At 37.9% G+C, this 17,431-nt stretch overlaps 1 protein-coding gene across 4 annotated transcripts in view; it reads right to left on the reverse strand.

Moving 5' to 3' along the window:
- Positions 1 to 17,431, reverse strand: part of LOC121948060 (ecto-NOX disulfide-thiol exchanger 2-like) — a 219,905-nt gene that overhangs the window by 29,708 nt on the left and 172,766 nt on the right. For all 4 annotated transcript variants that reach the window (XM_042493314.2, XM_088080894.1, XM_088080895.1 and 1 more), the window contains exons 7-9: positions 15,771 to 15,983; positions 7,942 to 8,048; positions 3,145 to 3,265 (exon numbers count right to left, since the gene is read on the reverse strand). In XM_042493314.2, coding sequence (XP_042349248.2) covers positions 3,145 to 3,265; positions 7,942 to 8,048; positions 15,771 to 15,983 — 441 coding nt within the window. The remainder of the gene's footprint in view (positions 1 to 3,144; positions 3,266 to 7,941; positions 8,049 to 15,770; positions 15,984 to 17,431) is intronic.

Here is a 17,431-nt window from a genome sequence, read left to right on the forward strand (position 1 = left end):
TTGATGGATACTGGTGCCTTAAAGCTTTTGTTATAAAGCTACAGTTACAGAAGCAACACTATTACATCAGCTACAGTTTGAGCTTTCCATCTGCTGCTTGAATCAAATCAACTGCCTTGTGGTAACACAGTCTTTCCCATAATTTATTTATCCATATGAGGTGGCCTGAGAGCTTGACGGTGCCCTGATGTCCACCTTCAGCACATTAAAAGCAATTATTTTAAGTTTGTCCTGATTTTTTTTTAACTTCACTTTCTGTCAAACTGCCTTATTGTTCTTCCATAGCACAGTATGTTTTTCTAGTTGACGCCATTGGCAGCATCAGTGACATCTTTAACATGCTTTGTTTTATATTAAGATTTTTGTACTTAATCGCAGTTTCTGTTTTCACACAGTTTCTTAAATCAGCAGTACACACAGAAAATCTGTGAAGATGTACAGTTTGAATTAATTAACAGATTTATGTTTCATAAAGATAATTTGAGAAAGGTTGTGTGAATAAAGTTCATTCTCTCCAGCATTTCACTACAGGAAACATCTTCAGCAAATCCACAGCTCACTCCTTCATGAGGTGTAGACGGGGACTCACACTCTTTGAAATTAATTAAATTATTTTCAGTGTGAGCCTGCTGTTGTGATGACTGTCAGTCAAATCAGAAAGACATCCAATGATTAGATGGTAACAATATCCTAGTGTGTTCAATGAGGCCTGTATGATTAACATGTAAATCACATTAAAATAAAAGTGTCTGATACTCTCATGAATATGTTTTTTGTCTGTTGCGAAATAATTTCACACGAGGCAGTAATTTTAATATAAATTGAAAAAACGTTGAACGTTAAATTCAAAAACGTTCCTTCATCAAGCAACCAAGCACCGCCATACGAAATAATCATCATCAAATTTAATCATAATCAGAAATAATCAAACAAACTGCAAATATTACTACTGGTTCTAGTATTACTGCACTTCTGCACATGCTTTGTCCTGTACTGCTGCAGAAGTTGTTGCTCTGCTGCTGTGGGTACAAAAACACTGTACCGTCTCTCTATTTTATTAGTTTCAAACGTATCAAAAAGGGAGAAATTAGAATAATAAGTTCACTGTAGGTAATATCACTGTCAGATGTGATAGTTTTTGTAAAGTGTTATAAAAATGATCATTTAATGAATGGCTATCTTCTGACAATATAAAGCTAAATTACTGTCAAAATGTTAATAATTTAGCATACATTTCATGCAGTAGCCAGTGAACAGCTAACACATGCTGAGCATATTATTATATTGTTAGTCTTTGATGCCATTAATTACATTGCAACACGTGGACGGAGAATTCTTTTCACTTTATTACCGATTTGTTCTGATCTGCCTTTTTTTTTTAAAGACCCAAAGCTTATTTGCCATTTTTAAAATATCATCTCCTATGGTCATATCTTACTTTAACTACGCTACACTGCCCCCACAATCTCCAACCAAACTGCTCCACTTCCTCCATATCAATAAGCTTTCAGCAAATGAGCACAATTAGGGACAAAATGAACGCAGAGTAGTGTGTGTGTGTATGTGTTTAACGTTGAGCACACATGAGCCCTTAGCATCTGTTAGCATTTCCATCAGTTGTTGATGGAATATATGTTGTTTTGACATCATACTAATAATAACACTTCACTGCAGTCAGGACATGCATGAAAAAGCAACATTACGTCAGTCCCTCAGCCGCCAGAACCCCGGCAGATTTAGTTCCCCTCAGTGTTACCTCCATGGCTGAGAGTAACATTTCTTTTTTATTTTTCGCAGGCTACGTGTGTAAATTAAATTACATACATATATGGTAATATAAAAATGGATACAGAGACTGAAGCTTGTGTGCAAATTTGCGTTTTCTCCCAGTAGTATTCGGCGAGGCAGGGATGAAGTGAGGATAGTATTGATTATAAAGTCCTATTAACTTGCTGCCCACGGAAAGCCAACAGTTTGGTCAGATACATCCAGCTTCCCCTGTGTTTGCTCTGAATGTTATCAGTGCTAACAAACACATGGTCTGTAGGCTTGCACACACATACGCACTCAACGGGAGAAGAACAACAGTTTAGCCTCTCATTAATCTGACTGATGTGACAGAAAATCCTCAGCCATAACTGGAGATTTCTTCTTCAGTGTGTTTGTGCTAATATGTCTGTGTGCACATTTACTACTGTAGCTACACAATTTATCAAATTCCACAAAGCGTGCCCCCGATATGACATATAGGAGATTTAGCAATGCCAGCGTAATTCCCTGTTTAATTTCACAGGTTTGTCTTTTGGTCACATATCAGATTTATGAGTGCATTTTTTCCAGATTCACTGCAGTAATAATAACAAAGCGTCTCCCAATATGAAGCCTAAAGGGCGCAACTTTCCTGCAGAGAGGAGATTTCAAAAGATTAGCTCTATTTCCTGTTCTGCACAGCTTATTTATCTCTTATTGTGTTGCTGGTTTCTAATATCAGATTACAGGTTCTTTTCAGAAGTGATGCAGGCAGAGATGCTTTGTGTGTGTGTGTGTGTGTGTGTGTGTGTGTGCGTGTGTGTGTGTGTGTGAGTGAGAGAGAGATTTAACGTTTTTTTTAAATTGCGGTTTCCATCAACTCCTTTGTGACAAACAGTTGTAATATATATATATATATATATAACTACGAGTTCTTGCAAGAGAAACATCGACCTCCACCCTTTAATGGTGGACTCATTTGTCACTTCAACAATACCTATTTTTAGATGTATCCAACTACATTAAATGTTTGGCCAATGTATCCAGATTCATTCAGTGGTATGAGATCCAGTTTATTAAAAACTAAAGCCAAACAAATTCTGTTTTGTTAAAAAAATGACTTTGCCTTATACTGTAAAATGGTTTGTCTCCCATATTTGACATGGCCCAAGAGCCATGTCATGACCAGCCTATCCAACACTCAAACCAGCTCACAACATACACTGCTGCAGGGGTTGCAACAAAAGCTTATTTTTGAAACCACTCTATGTGTAAAAGTGCCTAAGTAAATTAGGTCTTTTTTGTTGTTTTTTTTTTAGATTATGCTCACTGTTTGGTAGGTAATTATGTGACAGCATCCTTTGCATTCACCTTATTCAGCCCAGATATTCTTACCTGAGTCCTCAGAGTCTTTACTGTTGGTAGCGGAGGCGTCCTCCATGTCATCGTCGGACATCTCCATCTCCTCTTCTCCCCTGATTCCCATCAACTGCTCATTATGCATGTTTCTAATCTTCTGCAAAGCACAAAAACAGAAGCAGATAAACATCTTCTGGATATGCTGCATACTTTCTATACTGTCATAAAACAATTGCATACCACAGAAAAAAATGTGCAAACCAATGCAGAAAAACACACAGAAAGCCATCTGTTTAGTGTCTTCGGGGTTTCAGCTCAAGGTTAACAGGGGCGGGACATGCAAACATGTAGCCTTATAATATACACAAACATCTGGACTGCATGGAGTAAATGAATCCAACATGACTATACGCTGATGCTGCATTTGTCAGAGGTGAAGTGGCAACAGGGTAATGCGTAACCCCTGAAACTCACCTTTGAGCTACCGAGGAGTGAAAAATATGAGCGCCTGCAGTGTTCATTCAGTTGATCACGATAAAATCATTTGGAATAATTTGAAAATTCTTTGACCTTCACTTTGGACACGGTAAGCTTGGTACAGTTTGACCTGCAGAGAGATTATATTGTCCTGTCGACCTCCTACCTTACTATTATTACCTAGTAAACACACACACACACACACACAGAAAATGATTGTGCATCTGGTCTATTATCACGTTGGAGGGCACAAGGCCTTCCTTCCCTGGTTAATGCAGTGTGAAAGTATAGAACAGATAAAAGACGGGATTAAAACAGGCTATTGAGCATGTTAAAGAACTAAAGATCAAAGAGCACTATAATCCTTCATGAATCTGACGTCTAGCTATTAACACCAAGAAGCTCCTCAAATGCCATCCTCAAATGTTTCAAAGCAGCTGTGAATAAAAAACATCACAAAAAACATCCTTTCTCATGTCTGTTTGCTACATACAACTACTGCTAAACATTACAAATCAGGCAATTTTTAATCCAACTCAAGGATGGATTAACAACGCATAAAACAAAATGTTATTCATCTCTACATTTGTTTTCCTTAATCACCCTCTTTTCAATTTGTCCACTCCACTTCAACTCCCTGCACAATGTCAATGGGGACGACAAACGGGCGTCTGTTAAGTGACAAAACAGGCTTCACCTACGTGAGTGCAAGAAGAGACGTGACATTTTGTCTGCACAGATGATTTCCTCCGCAGAACAAGCCTGTAGACTGACATAATAGTAAGACTGATTCTCTGTGGTTTCAATACATTAAGCCTTCCACCAAACTCACATGTTCTCAATATAAAACCATCCATTCAAAAATGTATGCATACTCAGACATTTAAAACGCTTCAAATATTTGTAACAAAACCATAACATGAAGAATTACTGTTTAGGTTAACATAAAGTACTTTGTCATTTCTGAATAAAAGAAGCTAATGTTTACTGTCAACAAGAAGCAAGAAGCAAGAGGCAAGAAGCAAACAACAATCTGCCTCATTTAATCCGACATTTTGCTGTGCCAACCATCCACCCTGACGTCCTCCATCTGTGGCTCTATCACGGCCTCACACTACTTCCTCCTTTGCTTCTGATGAAAAAGTCATAATTTTTCGGCCATTAAAAGGCGTTGTCATTTGATATTGAACTTAAATATGTGTTGTCTCTGGTGACTTGCTGGCTGATGCTGTTTTTTGTTGGAAGGACGGTTTCAGTAATACTGTTTTCACACTCAGAGCGACACAGCAACAGGCTTCAAGTCATTTTCAGTGAAAGCCGGTTACATGAAGCAAACTGACGCCTGACACCTGTCGCTGCTAACGGTCGTGAGGTGGTACTCATCAAAGCTGAACAGGGATCAACTTTTTTCAGCACACCAATGGTGCAGTGAAGTATCAGTATCACGTTTTTGTTTTAGGCAATGGTACTTTGTTATTTAGCCGTGTTAGCTGACGCTATGCTAGCTTTACGTAAACCGCAGTGCACACGGAGGGGTGAAATTTGATGTTAAAATGGAGCTCAGACACTAATCAAAAGATATTGATTGAGATTGATTAACAGATATTGTTTTGACCTAATACAAACATGAGATGACGTTTAGTCAAGGTGCTTCATGACAAGCAGCAGACCCACACAGGCCCAGGACGACACAACTACGTCAATGAGCTGTTGAGCAAAACTTCAACGGCAACTCAGCAATACCGGCCATCCTGTTGCTTTATTGCTTGTCACATTGACAAAGCTTTAGGCAAAGTGATGCTTTGGGCTAAATGTTAAAATTTGCATACTGATATGCTGATGTTTAGCCAGTATAATGTTCACAGAGTCGATTTAGCTTATTAGCAAGCTAACATGTGCTGCTTCACACAAAACACCAAGTACAACTGTGGATATGTGGGAACGTCACTGTCATGTCACTGGTCATAAACAAGGCAAATAACTTACAATGTTAAATTTGTTCTGGCCCCTGGGCTGGAATAGCAGTTACTGAAGTGCCTCCTCTGGGGACCATGCAAGTTTACACCCAGTTTCATTAAAACTGATCCAATAGCTGTTGAGATATTTCAGTCGGGACAAAAAGGGAAAAAAAGTAGTCTAAGTCTTGTCTAAATTCTTCGAGCAATAATCTTTCACCATTGCTGTTTTCCTAATGTTTCAGTTCTAACAGATACTCTTGTTTGCATGGTTTTCCATCTTTTGAAAGTGTCATTGAGCATCATAAAAGTTACTTTCAAAAACTTTAAATGCAATCCATTCAAAAACCTTATTTGCATCTCTCCCATTATGTAAGAAGCATTGATGTTTGATTTGGAGAATAAAAACAGTTATCTCTACAGAGGTACTTTTTAATTTGAGAAACAGCATGCATTACAAGATGGAAATTTTTACATAAATAGAGAAAGGAAAGAAAAGAAGAGAAAAAAAGAGTGGCTTATTAGATTTTGATTTGCTTCATTTAGGAAACAAAACCATCAAGTATAAATGGTGTTGTGAGAGGGTAATAGCTGCAGTCTGTCTGGTGTACAGATGGTGAGGCAGTTTGTCTTATTACAGATACAGTGATGGAAACAACACCCAGCCTGACTGAAGCACCTAGAATTATTCAGGAGCTGATTTACACTCATGTTGTACACAAGAGGCTCTTTTTGACAACAGCAGTGGCAGCAAACATCGGGATCTGAACAACACTCTGATGCAAAGGCTACTGTCATTACACTGGGGAGCTGAAGACAATGTGTAGAGGCATAGTGCTCCGCCTAACAGCAAATCAATATTCGTGGGTTAAAGTGTAAAGTGTGATTAATGTATCAACACTCTAATGTGGACAGCTCCCAGCAGCGGTTCTGAATGCTTGTTAATGTCATAGATCTATTTCTGGAAACGTATTAGCATTTTCATAGTTCTGCAGGGGGACGGAGCAGAATGAACGCTATTCTCTTTTGATACTGTACATGAATATTCACAAAGAATAGGGCCTCATTGACATTCAGCAGAGAAAATGTTTCAGCAACAAGCTGTGACAAAGCTTGATTTGCAATGACGTGCGTTTTCTGTGCGTGGATATTACACATTATACACAGTGTACTGTGGGTGCATGATATTGTGTGTGTGTTGATTACACCCCTAACTCAACACTGTCTGCACTCAGACATTAAGAGACTTGCAGCAGATCAAAACGTCACCAATCAGCTCTGCATCTAATACTGCACTCTCTCTTAAAAACAACACAGACTCCATTAAACTCAAGTCTTCACCGTAATTAATGTGGCATTTGTCTGACATCAAAGAATAATGAAAAAAGCAGAGGCCTGTCAGTTTCTGAAAAAAATATGAGATGGATAACCTCAATTTCCGGCCCGAACAAAACATGCAAAAATGCAGTTATTTTCCTGTGTGTTAATGACAGCAGGCAGCGGGTGGTTACAGTTCAGAGCAGCAGAAAACCAACCTATAAGTCAAATGCGCATTTAAGCCTTAAAAGACCAAATCCTCATCCAGAAGCTTGTGACTTCAAGAGCCTTTATACCTGTGACTGTATCAAGATATGTTATCTGGATCTTGACATCTGATCATGGGGTTTCTGTTTGCACTGGGTTTTAATGAACAGTCTCGCTATCTCGCATTTTCCCTGCAATTTGATTACATTTACATCTTTCATTAACATGCATATTACCTAGTCAGATTCAGATTGCATGTTAAATGAAAATGGGGTACCATAAATAATGCAGCAGTGGAAATACTAAACAGGCACTTATCAACTCCGCAGTGACTTTCAGCTATAGATTTGCTATCATATTTGAATACAGTGATTGTAAAAATAGTGAGTGTTTATAGCTCTGTTTAGCTGTCATCCATCAGCCTAATGTCCCTTTTTGTTTTAGAAATATACAAAGCCACAAAAGTCTCCAAGGGTGATATTTTTAAAAGTTGTAAATATCTGAGGAGCTCTGTATTAAAACAAATTTTCCAGATTTTTTTTTTTATTTTGTAAAAACAGAGTAAATTCTGTATATTTCCAGGTCATTTTTTTAAAAGTAGGTATTTTAACTTGTTTATATACGTATATCAGGAAAATATGATACATTTGAATGGACATAATGCACACATTGGAACACCTAATTATCTAATATTAAAGTAAATCTTGTGAATTTCAACGCTGACACTCTAAGCTATGACATTTTAACAGATCACAGGAAAAAAGCTTCTGGTAGATTGAACTTCATCCCTTTGGAGTTCCTCAGGTTTTTTGGCACCTTGTTATTTTGAACTTTTAGAAGCAGTGACAGATAAATGAAGAAAACTTAAAGTACCAACCTCAACCTGTGTGCGCCACATGTCCAGGTTCTTCCGCTGAGCTTTGGAAAAATGGTCCCATGCTTTTTGTTTGGACGCAGCGTGGAATACCGACACAATCTGTTCAACTGTGGTGAGGAAGAAATGGACAGATGTAGGGAAAGGTGACAGAAAGAAAGACAAAGAGGAAGGAGGGCAGGAGAGAAAGAAATAAGTCAGCTGGGGAAAAATACTGTCTACAGTATGTATACCCATCAAAACTGCGACAACCTGTACTTATTGTTTTTCTTTGTGATATTTTCTCCTGTTGTTATGTTATTGTTGTACAAATGCTTTGTTCTTTTAACCTCTTTCCTGTTGTACAGCACTTTGACATGTGACATAGGTTTTGAAAGGTGCTATATAGATAAAAAAAATGCTTACTTACTTAAATTACAAATAAGCATTTCTTTTCATTATTTACACATATACAGACACACAGCATGGTACAGAAAGCCCCACTGAAACTCACTCACATGCAATTTAAACTGATATGACAGCATCACAAAAAGACTACATGTTGTAAGCGTGTTGATTTCACACTACATATACATCTTTCCTCATCTTGTCTGAAACAGTTTACGCCTTTGTGCTTTTGATGATATTATTATCGCAAAGTTTGCACATTGAAAAAGTCTTTTTGACAGGTGCATAGGATCAAAAACTCTGACTGAGAAGAAATCATGCGCAGGATTCTCTGCTTTAAAGTTTAATGATACTGTATAATTTATAGCGCACTGAGGTAATAATGCAAGGAGAGGAGAAGCAAATGTTTCACTGTGTTGCAGTTCTATGTCTCGTACCATATGTAAATTTCCTCACCTATTGGCCTGCGCACACCAATAATTAATTCTCTGTTCAACAGATTTCTACACAACACTTATCGTAAAATGGTGCAATTATAGGTGATTCAGAAATTGTTGTTTTCTCATAAAATCGGCTCTAATAAAATTGGCTCTAATAGTACAGCCCATGAGAAACTGAAAACTGAAACTGTTATTGGAGGAGAATGTTGCGGATAATAAACCATAATCTGTGATATTGTTTTAAATGTTAGGCATGGCATTATCAAACCATGTTCACATTAATTTCTAAATATTATGTACTGTAACATGATGAAACCTTCAATGAAAACATGGGCAGCATCTACTGGCCCCTGAATTGCATTTTACATTTTAAATCCATCTATATTTGCTGTTCTATGGTGTGAAGAGGGACTAAAATTGGAAAAAGGATGTTGTTCTTGAAGTGCAAATTGCATGAAAGCTTACAGACTTTTTGGCACTAGCAGATGGTAGGTTCACTCAAAAGCAAATGAAAAAACAACAAAACACTTCCATCATGTTTATTGTCTTCCCTGAGGCAAAGGAGAAAACTTTTAACCAAAGAAGAAACATCCTCTTTGTGACACAAAGCAAAAGGCTTTATAAGAAATCTGGGTCTAATTTTGTGACTCATTTGAGATATAGGACATAATGTTAAGAATGTTTGCCAGACAAACTTTAAATTGAAGTCTCAGTCATCTCGCTCTGTAACAGTACTCACAGAGGCAGACATGCCTTTGAGTGTTTGTAATTGGTTTTGTTTGTAATATACAATGATGAAACAAACGGACCACATCTATTGTTGTTTGGTCAAATGTACTTTTGTCAAATCTGGTTCATTACAGAGAAGCTTACAGAGCAGAGGGAGAAGAACACGCAGCCCAGATCAGACTGCCAAATCACATCAACAGACGTGAGCAGACATTTTATACAAAAGTATATATGTATGTGTCTGGTGCCTGATTATCTAATGAAACCTTGCAGTGTGGCAGACCTACGCAAATTTAAATAAAATATAAATAAATTCCTTTCAAATTATTTCAGCCATGCCTTTTATTTCAAAGATCTAATACAATCATGTAGATTGTACTCATATCTGTAATGCAAACACTGCATTTTAAGCATAAAAGTCCAACAAACGAAGGCAATAAAAGCAGAAGAAAAAAACATTTTCTTTTTGTAGATTTAGCAGCTAACTGATGTCGAGTCACTGTGTTATCAATCTTTAATCTACTCACCTGTAGCAAATGACTTTTGGGATTTCTCTCCAGGCTAGCAGGCATTAATTTAGAATCATAAATACTTCAGCATTCATAAGATGCCAAGGTAAACTCGCTCTCTATTTTTTCATCCTTTTTGCTGACTGGCTGCTTCTTTCCTTCTCTGGAGAGACCATCATGGTTCTTTGGAGGCGTTACTGTAGTCTGCAAATTCACACTGATGCTAAATGTAAAATGCTGTTTAGGGGCCAGTATATGCTACTAAGGTTTTCACTGATGATTGCTTTGAGTTACAGCATGGAGAGATTACTGAATGGGCCTACTGGGCACAAGTTTACTCATAATGAACTCAAGGGGACAAAAAGACTACAAAAAGACACAAAATCACTATGTGGAGACAAAAAGCACTAAAAGAGACACAAAATTACCACAAAGACAAACAAAATGACAACAAAGATACATAAAACATCCAAAGAGACACATTACATCAGAAACACAAAATGATCAGGGTGTATTGACTGTCATTTCCCCTCAAGGTGCTTGTGTTGTTATTATGATGACACTAAGGGAAGATTTGCTCAGGACAATGGTCCATTTTATTAATAAAAATTGACAAATCTAATTCAGTATGACTCTTGGCTAAGCGTAAGAGGACAGACAGCATGTCAGCTGGAGGAAAGATCAATTAAAACAATCTATTTTGAGAACTGAGTGGCCAAAACATTAGCAGAAAAAGACAAAAATCCAACTGCAACAAAATGAGCAAACTGCAGATTACCAGTGTGTTAATTCAGTGTCAGAGCCAAACCCTACTGGTGAGTAACGCCTTGGCTGCAGCTAGAGAGCAGGCAAACAGGACAAACCCAACGGAGAACACCTTTTCTTACATGGAAGAGGGACGAGTGTAAAACTCTACAACAGAGGAAGATGAAGCTTTAAGCGGGCTTTTTCCTCCTCTCTGGAAGCACTGAGTGGTGAAACAATCCCTCTGGTGAGAGAGAAGGCCCAGGAGACGTCCCCTATGTTTTTGATGGGAGGCAGTCAAGCCTAGCAAGACATGTCAGAAACTAGCTGTGGTTAAGGCCACGAAGCAGCCTACGGTAGTAGCAATACTCCTGGTCAGGTTTTTCATTTTCCCTGCTAACAGGGACACGACCATAAGCTCTCGTATTCCCAGACCAGTTAGTAGAAACAGGTGCAAAATGGGAAATCAGCACTCTGCTGCTGACTGCTACTTAAATCTTCTGCAGTGGATCCCATGCATAACACGTCTTCAAAACATCCCACCCGTCCTGCTGGCTGTCCTCTTTACACAGACACAGTTCTGCGCTGTTATTACCTCTGTTTGTGACTCAAAGGCACAACATCTTTGTCCCCTCATTCCATGATTGTACCTTTTACGCAACACAGCAAGGCGGCATAATGGTGCCATATTTCCACCTTGAACAGGCAGTTTGAAAGGGGCTCATGATTGTGATTCTGTGGGAAACACTGGATAACTTAAAAACAAATTAAAACAGGAACAATGTCGAGCTTTTTAATGAAGATAATTCTCTTCAAGGTGACAGAAGTTAGAATGCCTATAACAATGTGTCCTTCGATGACAGTCTCTGACAAAAGCAGAGCCCGTTAAATATGTATGTGTCTTTTGTTCACAGGTGAGGTGTGTAAAACTGCCTCATGGGAGACCAATCTCTGCGAAGGCATTTGCCTGTGTTGGAACTATGGTGAGCGAAAAGACAAACTCATGAATAGAAATAAGTGTTTGTATGGATTATTGTGTTGGATGTGGATGGCCTTTAATGAGAGAGGAACACAGAGAGAAAGAGAGTGATGGTGACTGGCAGATAGAAAAAGAGACATGCAATGAGACAGAGGCAAAGGAAGAGAAAGTCCTTGGAGGTTGTAACCAACTTCAATCTGGCCTTTTGAAACCAGCACAATGTTATGTAGATATCAGTACAAGCAAGCTGATAAATATGCAGAAAGGATCGCGGGGGACAGATCCTCACTATTGTTGTTTTCTTCTATTCAGCTAACATTCTTAGTTTATTGTGCCTTTTGTCATGTAACACATGTTGAATGCATTGTAATGCATCGGACAAAATGGAAAAAAGAAGAACATGGTGTCAAGGAGACAGAAAGGCAGAGTGGCATAAACAACCTGAAAAAAACACATAACATGAAAGGGAGAAGAACTTAACATATATCCCCTAAGATTCATTTATACAGTTTACACTTTATTATATACTGTATCTCACTGAATAATAATGAGAGCCTTACTTCACCATTAGTCCCAACCAAGTAATCTGATTGGACAAAATGCATTCAATAAGGGCTTATGTTGAGTATAACGCCACTGACTTCAGCTATACGCATCACTCTGCTTTACAGGTGCTCTAAATCCCTGATTACATTAACGTTTGTTGGAATAAATTATGAAATTATGATCATCCTAAATTTAGTTTTTAACTAAACTTTTTTTTCCCCCTTGCTTTTTAAAAATAATTTCCTAAGGCTATTAACTTCTTGCAATTCATGAAACATGTATTACGAAGTGGCTCATTACCTTTTTTTCCCACGTTTTTTAGAGAAATTGCACCACTTCACTTAGGGTTCAAAGCTTTAAATACTTGTGAAAGACACCTGAAAGCAAAATATGAAATCTGAAAGTGATGTTGCTATAAGTTTTAAGGATTAATGGTGGTAATTGGGTCCTTTTTCCTTGATATTTGATTCTACTGTAAGTAAGTAAATGAGTAAGCAAGCTATGTAGGTAATAGTTTCTTTGTTTTGTTCATTCAGTGCCAATGAGCAGGAAAACTTGATCTGCTCTGTGCAATATGATGTGGCTCTGTCAATAATACAAAACACATGTTTTCATTAACTTCTGGGACGTTTCTGAAACGCTCTGCAGCACGTCTGCCGAAATTAGTTATGTGTAATGTTCATAGAAAAACAATCTAGGAACATCAGTGGCAAAAACAAGCACCGCTAGTGGATGAAAATTGACGGTGCACAAATGCCCCAAACGGTCACACTGCAACCAGCTTTGCCACGGCTGAAGATGGCAGCAGTAGAGAGCAGAGGAAATAAAGGTGTGGCTCAAGTCATTACAGTCTACTTATTCCTGCCTGTATGTTTCAAAACATTTGGATTACACAAAATAATCAATTTTTACATCTGCCATCAAAAGGATAAAAACTTTGCTATTTTTTTTTGTCTCTGTAAGCCTTTACTCATTCGATTTAACCCGGAACACTGTGTGTGTCCTGCATAAAACTACTCTATGTATATATTCATTTAAATGCTTTTATTTAAGATTGCATTTATCATTAATGTAAAGTATTATTTCTGAGTGAGTGAGTGTGTGTGTGTGTGTGTGTGTGTGCGTGTGTGTGTGTGTGTGTGTGTGTGTGTGAGTGAGTGAGTGAGAGCATGGTGGTATTTGTATGTGTAAAAATGTGCGGGTTAGAGTGTATTTATGTCATGGTATTACTCTGTGGGTATTTGAGCATTTGATAGGCCGTGTACAGAGCGCTGACCTGTGATAAAACGGCAGACTGCAGAGTGTCATGGGAATTATAGCGGCGCAGCGTGGTCGATTGCACCTGTTACCCAAGTATAGCAATAACCGCATGGTAAATTCTGTAGGATGGTGGGCTATTCTCCTGGGGTTGTGACATACAATAAATTGTTTAGTGAGTGCATGTATGTGTGATTGAGAGGGACACACTCAAAGAGCTCTGCATGCTACTTAACCTGTAAACTCAATGGCAGTATCCTGTTTCTGTGACTGGTGGCCAATTTTCCATGTTGTGGCACAATTTGTTCTTCATCACGAGTCAAATAGGAATAAAAGCAACAACATTTCTGAATACAGACCAAAGTGTTAAAGTGTTCACAGCCAGAAAGTGTTATTTCTCACATTTGACGGCACATATAAAGCATTTTCCAGACATTCAATGTGAAAATTTCTGAGTACACTTGAGTCACAGTTTGGCATACATGGTGATCAAAACTATAATTGACTCTTTTCCTGAATTTCTCCTTTTACATAAGCATGAACTGTGGATAACAACTTCATTATTAAAATCAAAGTTCCTTTAATTTGGTCCCCAAATGACTCGCCCTGCTCAAATAAAATTTCAAAGGCTTGCTCATTAATGTAAAGTATGTCACCAGTAATTTCACTGTGATCTTTTATATTTTGATCTGTCGTGTAATGTCATGGCACTACAGTTCTGTTATAATTGCATCCGTAGTTAAGGGAAACATATGTGGTTATTTTTGTGATTTGATAATCTTAAAATAGTTAAATGGTATTTGCTTTTCAAAATTTTAGTCACAGCAACTCCCCGTACTCATGGCTCAGTCATGGACTCCTGCTGATCAATAAATATAGTCACAAACACAAAGACTGTGAAACAACCTAATTAAAAAAAATGGTGTCACTTGGTACTTTCTCTTACCTTCATAACTGGATATATTGTTTTAATAAAAATATGTGCAAAAGGTTCAGTTAAAGGTTAAGTGTGTTGGATTTAGAGGGATCTATTGGCAGAAATGGAATTTAATATCATAAGCATGTTTTCTTCAGTGTGTAATCACCTGAAAAAAAATAAAAGGTTGTGTTTTCGTTACCTTAGAATGACTCATTTATATCTAGACAGGGAGAAGGTCCTCGTCCATAGAGATCACAATGTTACTCCGCCATTTTTCTGCAGTAGCCCAGAACGGACAGATAAAACACTGGCTCTGCATAGGGCCACTTGTGTTTTAATGTCATCTACTGTAGTTTGCAGCCCCTTCGCAAAACAATCAGTATTGCAAAAACAATGAAAACACTGATTTTATTTTATTTTTTTTTACATGTAGCTGCTTCATTTAGTGGTTTTACTGGTTTAAATCCCTGGGTCCGTTTGTTTTGGAAAGGAGGAGACCTCTGCGGATAATTCAGCTCCTGGAACCCCCCCGAACATCTGGCTCTTGAGTTATCAGAGAAAAAAGGTGAGCACACTTTAGCAGTGTACTTTCTTGCTAGCAACCCATCTCCAACATGCCAAACAGCATGAGATGCACTGATTTGAAAAGTTTTGGAGAGGAGGAGACCCCTACAGATAATTTGGCTCCCGCTAGAAACCTCCTGAACAAAGAACACTGAAGAAATTCTCACCAGGAACCAACAAGTTTCAGCTTGTTGCAATCTGTAATCCTCATCCCGAGATGCCAAATCCCCCCTGAATCTTACACACTGTTCGTTTTAAGTAAATCTTCTTAAAAATCCCTTTATTCAAAGGCCAAGTTACAGTGTGTTTTAAAGTATATTTATATCTTTTATGTATTTTATTATATATATAGAATCTATATTATTTCTAAAATATGTGTACCTCTCTTCATGATGCCATTGATAAATCAACACTAATGCATTTTTATTTCGCTCTGTCTTTATCTTATTATGCTAAGATGATGCTTTTTGCAAAGAAACTTTCACTTTTCTTGTGTATTGTTAGTAAATGTTGCCGCTGACATGAATTGTTTACTGGTAAATGTGCGTGAGAGTGGCAAAAGGGAGTGTAAATATGGGTCGCATTGCACTATGCATGTAAACTGCACTTAAAAATCAGCTTTAAAAAAGGCTAAAAGGGTATATGATACGAGTACGGTAAGTGAACTGTATGATAAACTCACATGGTGCTACTGACTTTGTGACATCCTGAAACTACGTATACTACATGCACTGTGTGGCTGTGCAGAGAGGACTCACACTGAGCGAGTATGGTGGCCATCGCGGTCTTGAACTTGTCTTTGGCCTCTTCCACCTCCTTCTCGTGTTGACTCTTCTCACTCAGCAGCCGGCGGATGTGGCTGTTGGACGACTGAATCATGGAGTAGAAGTTGTTGGCGTTCCTGCGGTTGACTTCACCTCGTTCCAGCCAGGTCAGGAGCACACGCACTGCTCCGGGAAACTTGTTATCATCTAGGAAAGAAGGGAGGAGGCGAGATGGAGAGAGTCTGAATCAATATGAGCATGGTGAGATGAAACCAAAACTGCCTCAGTGTGTTTACTGTTAACATACATTGATCTCTGCATGTTACAGGTTGGACTGTTTGCCCTATCCACTTATAGATTTTAACTTTGGCATATTCTTATTTATAAGGTTGTTCTTGGACATTTTGTTAGGGACAAATATCTATCAGTGTGGCCTACCACCTATATTAATAGAGTAAAATGCAGAGTAGGTCAATCTGATAGATACAAATGTCTATCAGAATGGCCTTCCACCTGCAAAAATTAAGTAAAATATAGTGTAAGTTCATCTAATATGAACAAATGTCTATCAGAATGGCTTACCACCTTTCTTAATACAGAAACAACACTGATACCAAACAGAGTTATTCGTGGAGCTGGATGCTAGCTTGCATATGTTGGGCATTTTGCATGATTTACCTGGTTTGTATAAATGTGCATAATCAATAAGTAAGTTACCTGTCTAATCCACTCAATTCAATGTCCTGTAAAATGTCTAAATTGAATAATATTAATTTAAAATCAGCCCAAATGCAGTTAAAATATGCAGACTTCTGGTTTAAAACATACATTTTGAATTTTGAAAATCAAAAACCCAAACCACCAAATAATGTCCAAATTGGCCAAGCTGTGGCTGAAATACTGTCAATAATTATGCTATTATGCAAATATATGCCAACATATGCAAGTTAGCATCCAACAGTTTCCTAATGTTCGGGACCCAAACTATGCATTTATAAAGTAAAACTTTGGGGTACTCAACATTTCTGGGTTCACAATGGAACTTTATAGGCTGGCAAATGGACTAAAAGTCGAAAGTAAAAAGGGAGGAAAGAAAAGAAAGAAATGTGGCCAAAATCAATACCACAGCAGTACAATAACCGCGCAGCCTCTGCCAACTGAAGTTTCCTCTGGCCAAAAAGAGGACAGAAGAAAAGAGTTAGGGTCATCAGAAGCAAAGAAAAGCTGCTTCTGCAGATTTACTTTGGAACCATTTGATGATCAGCGACACTCAGGAGGCAAAGAGTTCAACATCAACCAAAATAAGGAAAATATTTCACACAATGCACAAGAAAAGTGTTTCACAAAAGAAGACAAGTGGCAAAAATAATCTGAACCGCTAAAATTCAAGTTAATTAATGTTTATGCATTACTTTGTTTGTACAAGCTGTCTTAGCAGCATCTATTGGAGGTGTATGCTGAAGTGTCTACAAGTCGCACACACGAGTGTCTGGGATGAAAGAATGAGGACATCGAGATGATGAGATGAAAATAACTTCAAGAACTAATTAAAAAAAGATTTAAAAAAGATTTTAGAAATGATCGTGAAGAAAAATGAGCACATCTATACGCTGAACATAAAAAAGCAGGAGGGTAAATAACAGGAAAAGTGTCGT

Source organism: Plectropomus leopardus, chromosome 8, assembly GCF_026936395.1.
Source record: "Plectropomus leopardus strain MGB_pleo_1.0 chromosome 8, ASM2693639v1, whole genome shotgun sequence".
NCBI lineage: Eukaryota > Metazoa > Chordata > Actinopteri > Perciformes > Serranidae > Plectropomus > Plectropomus leopardus.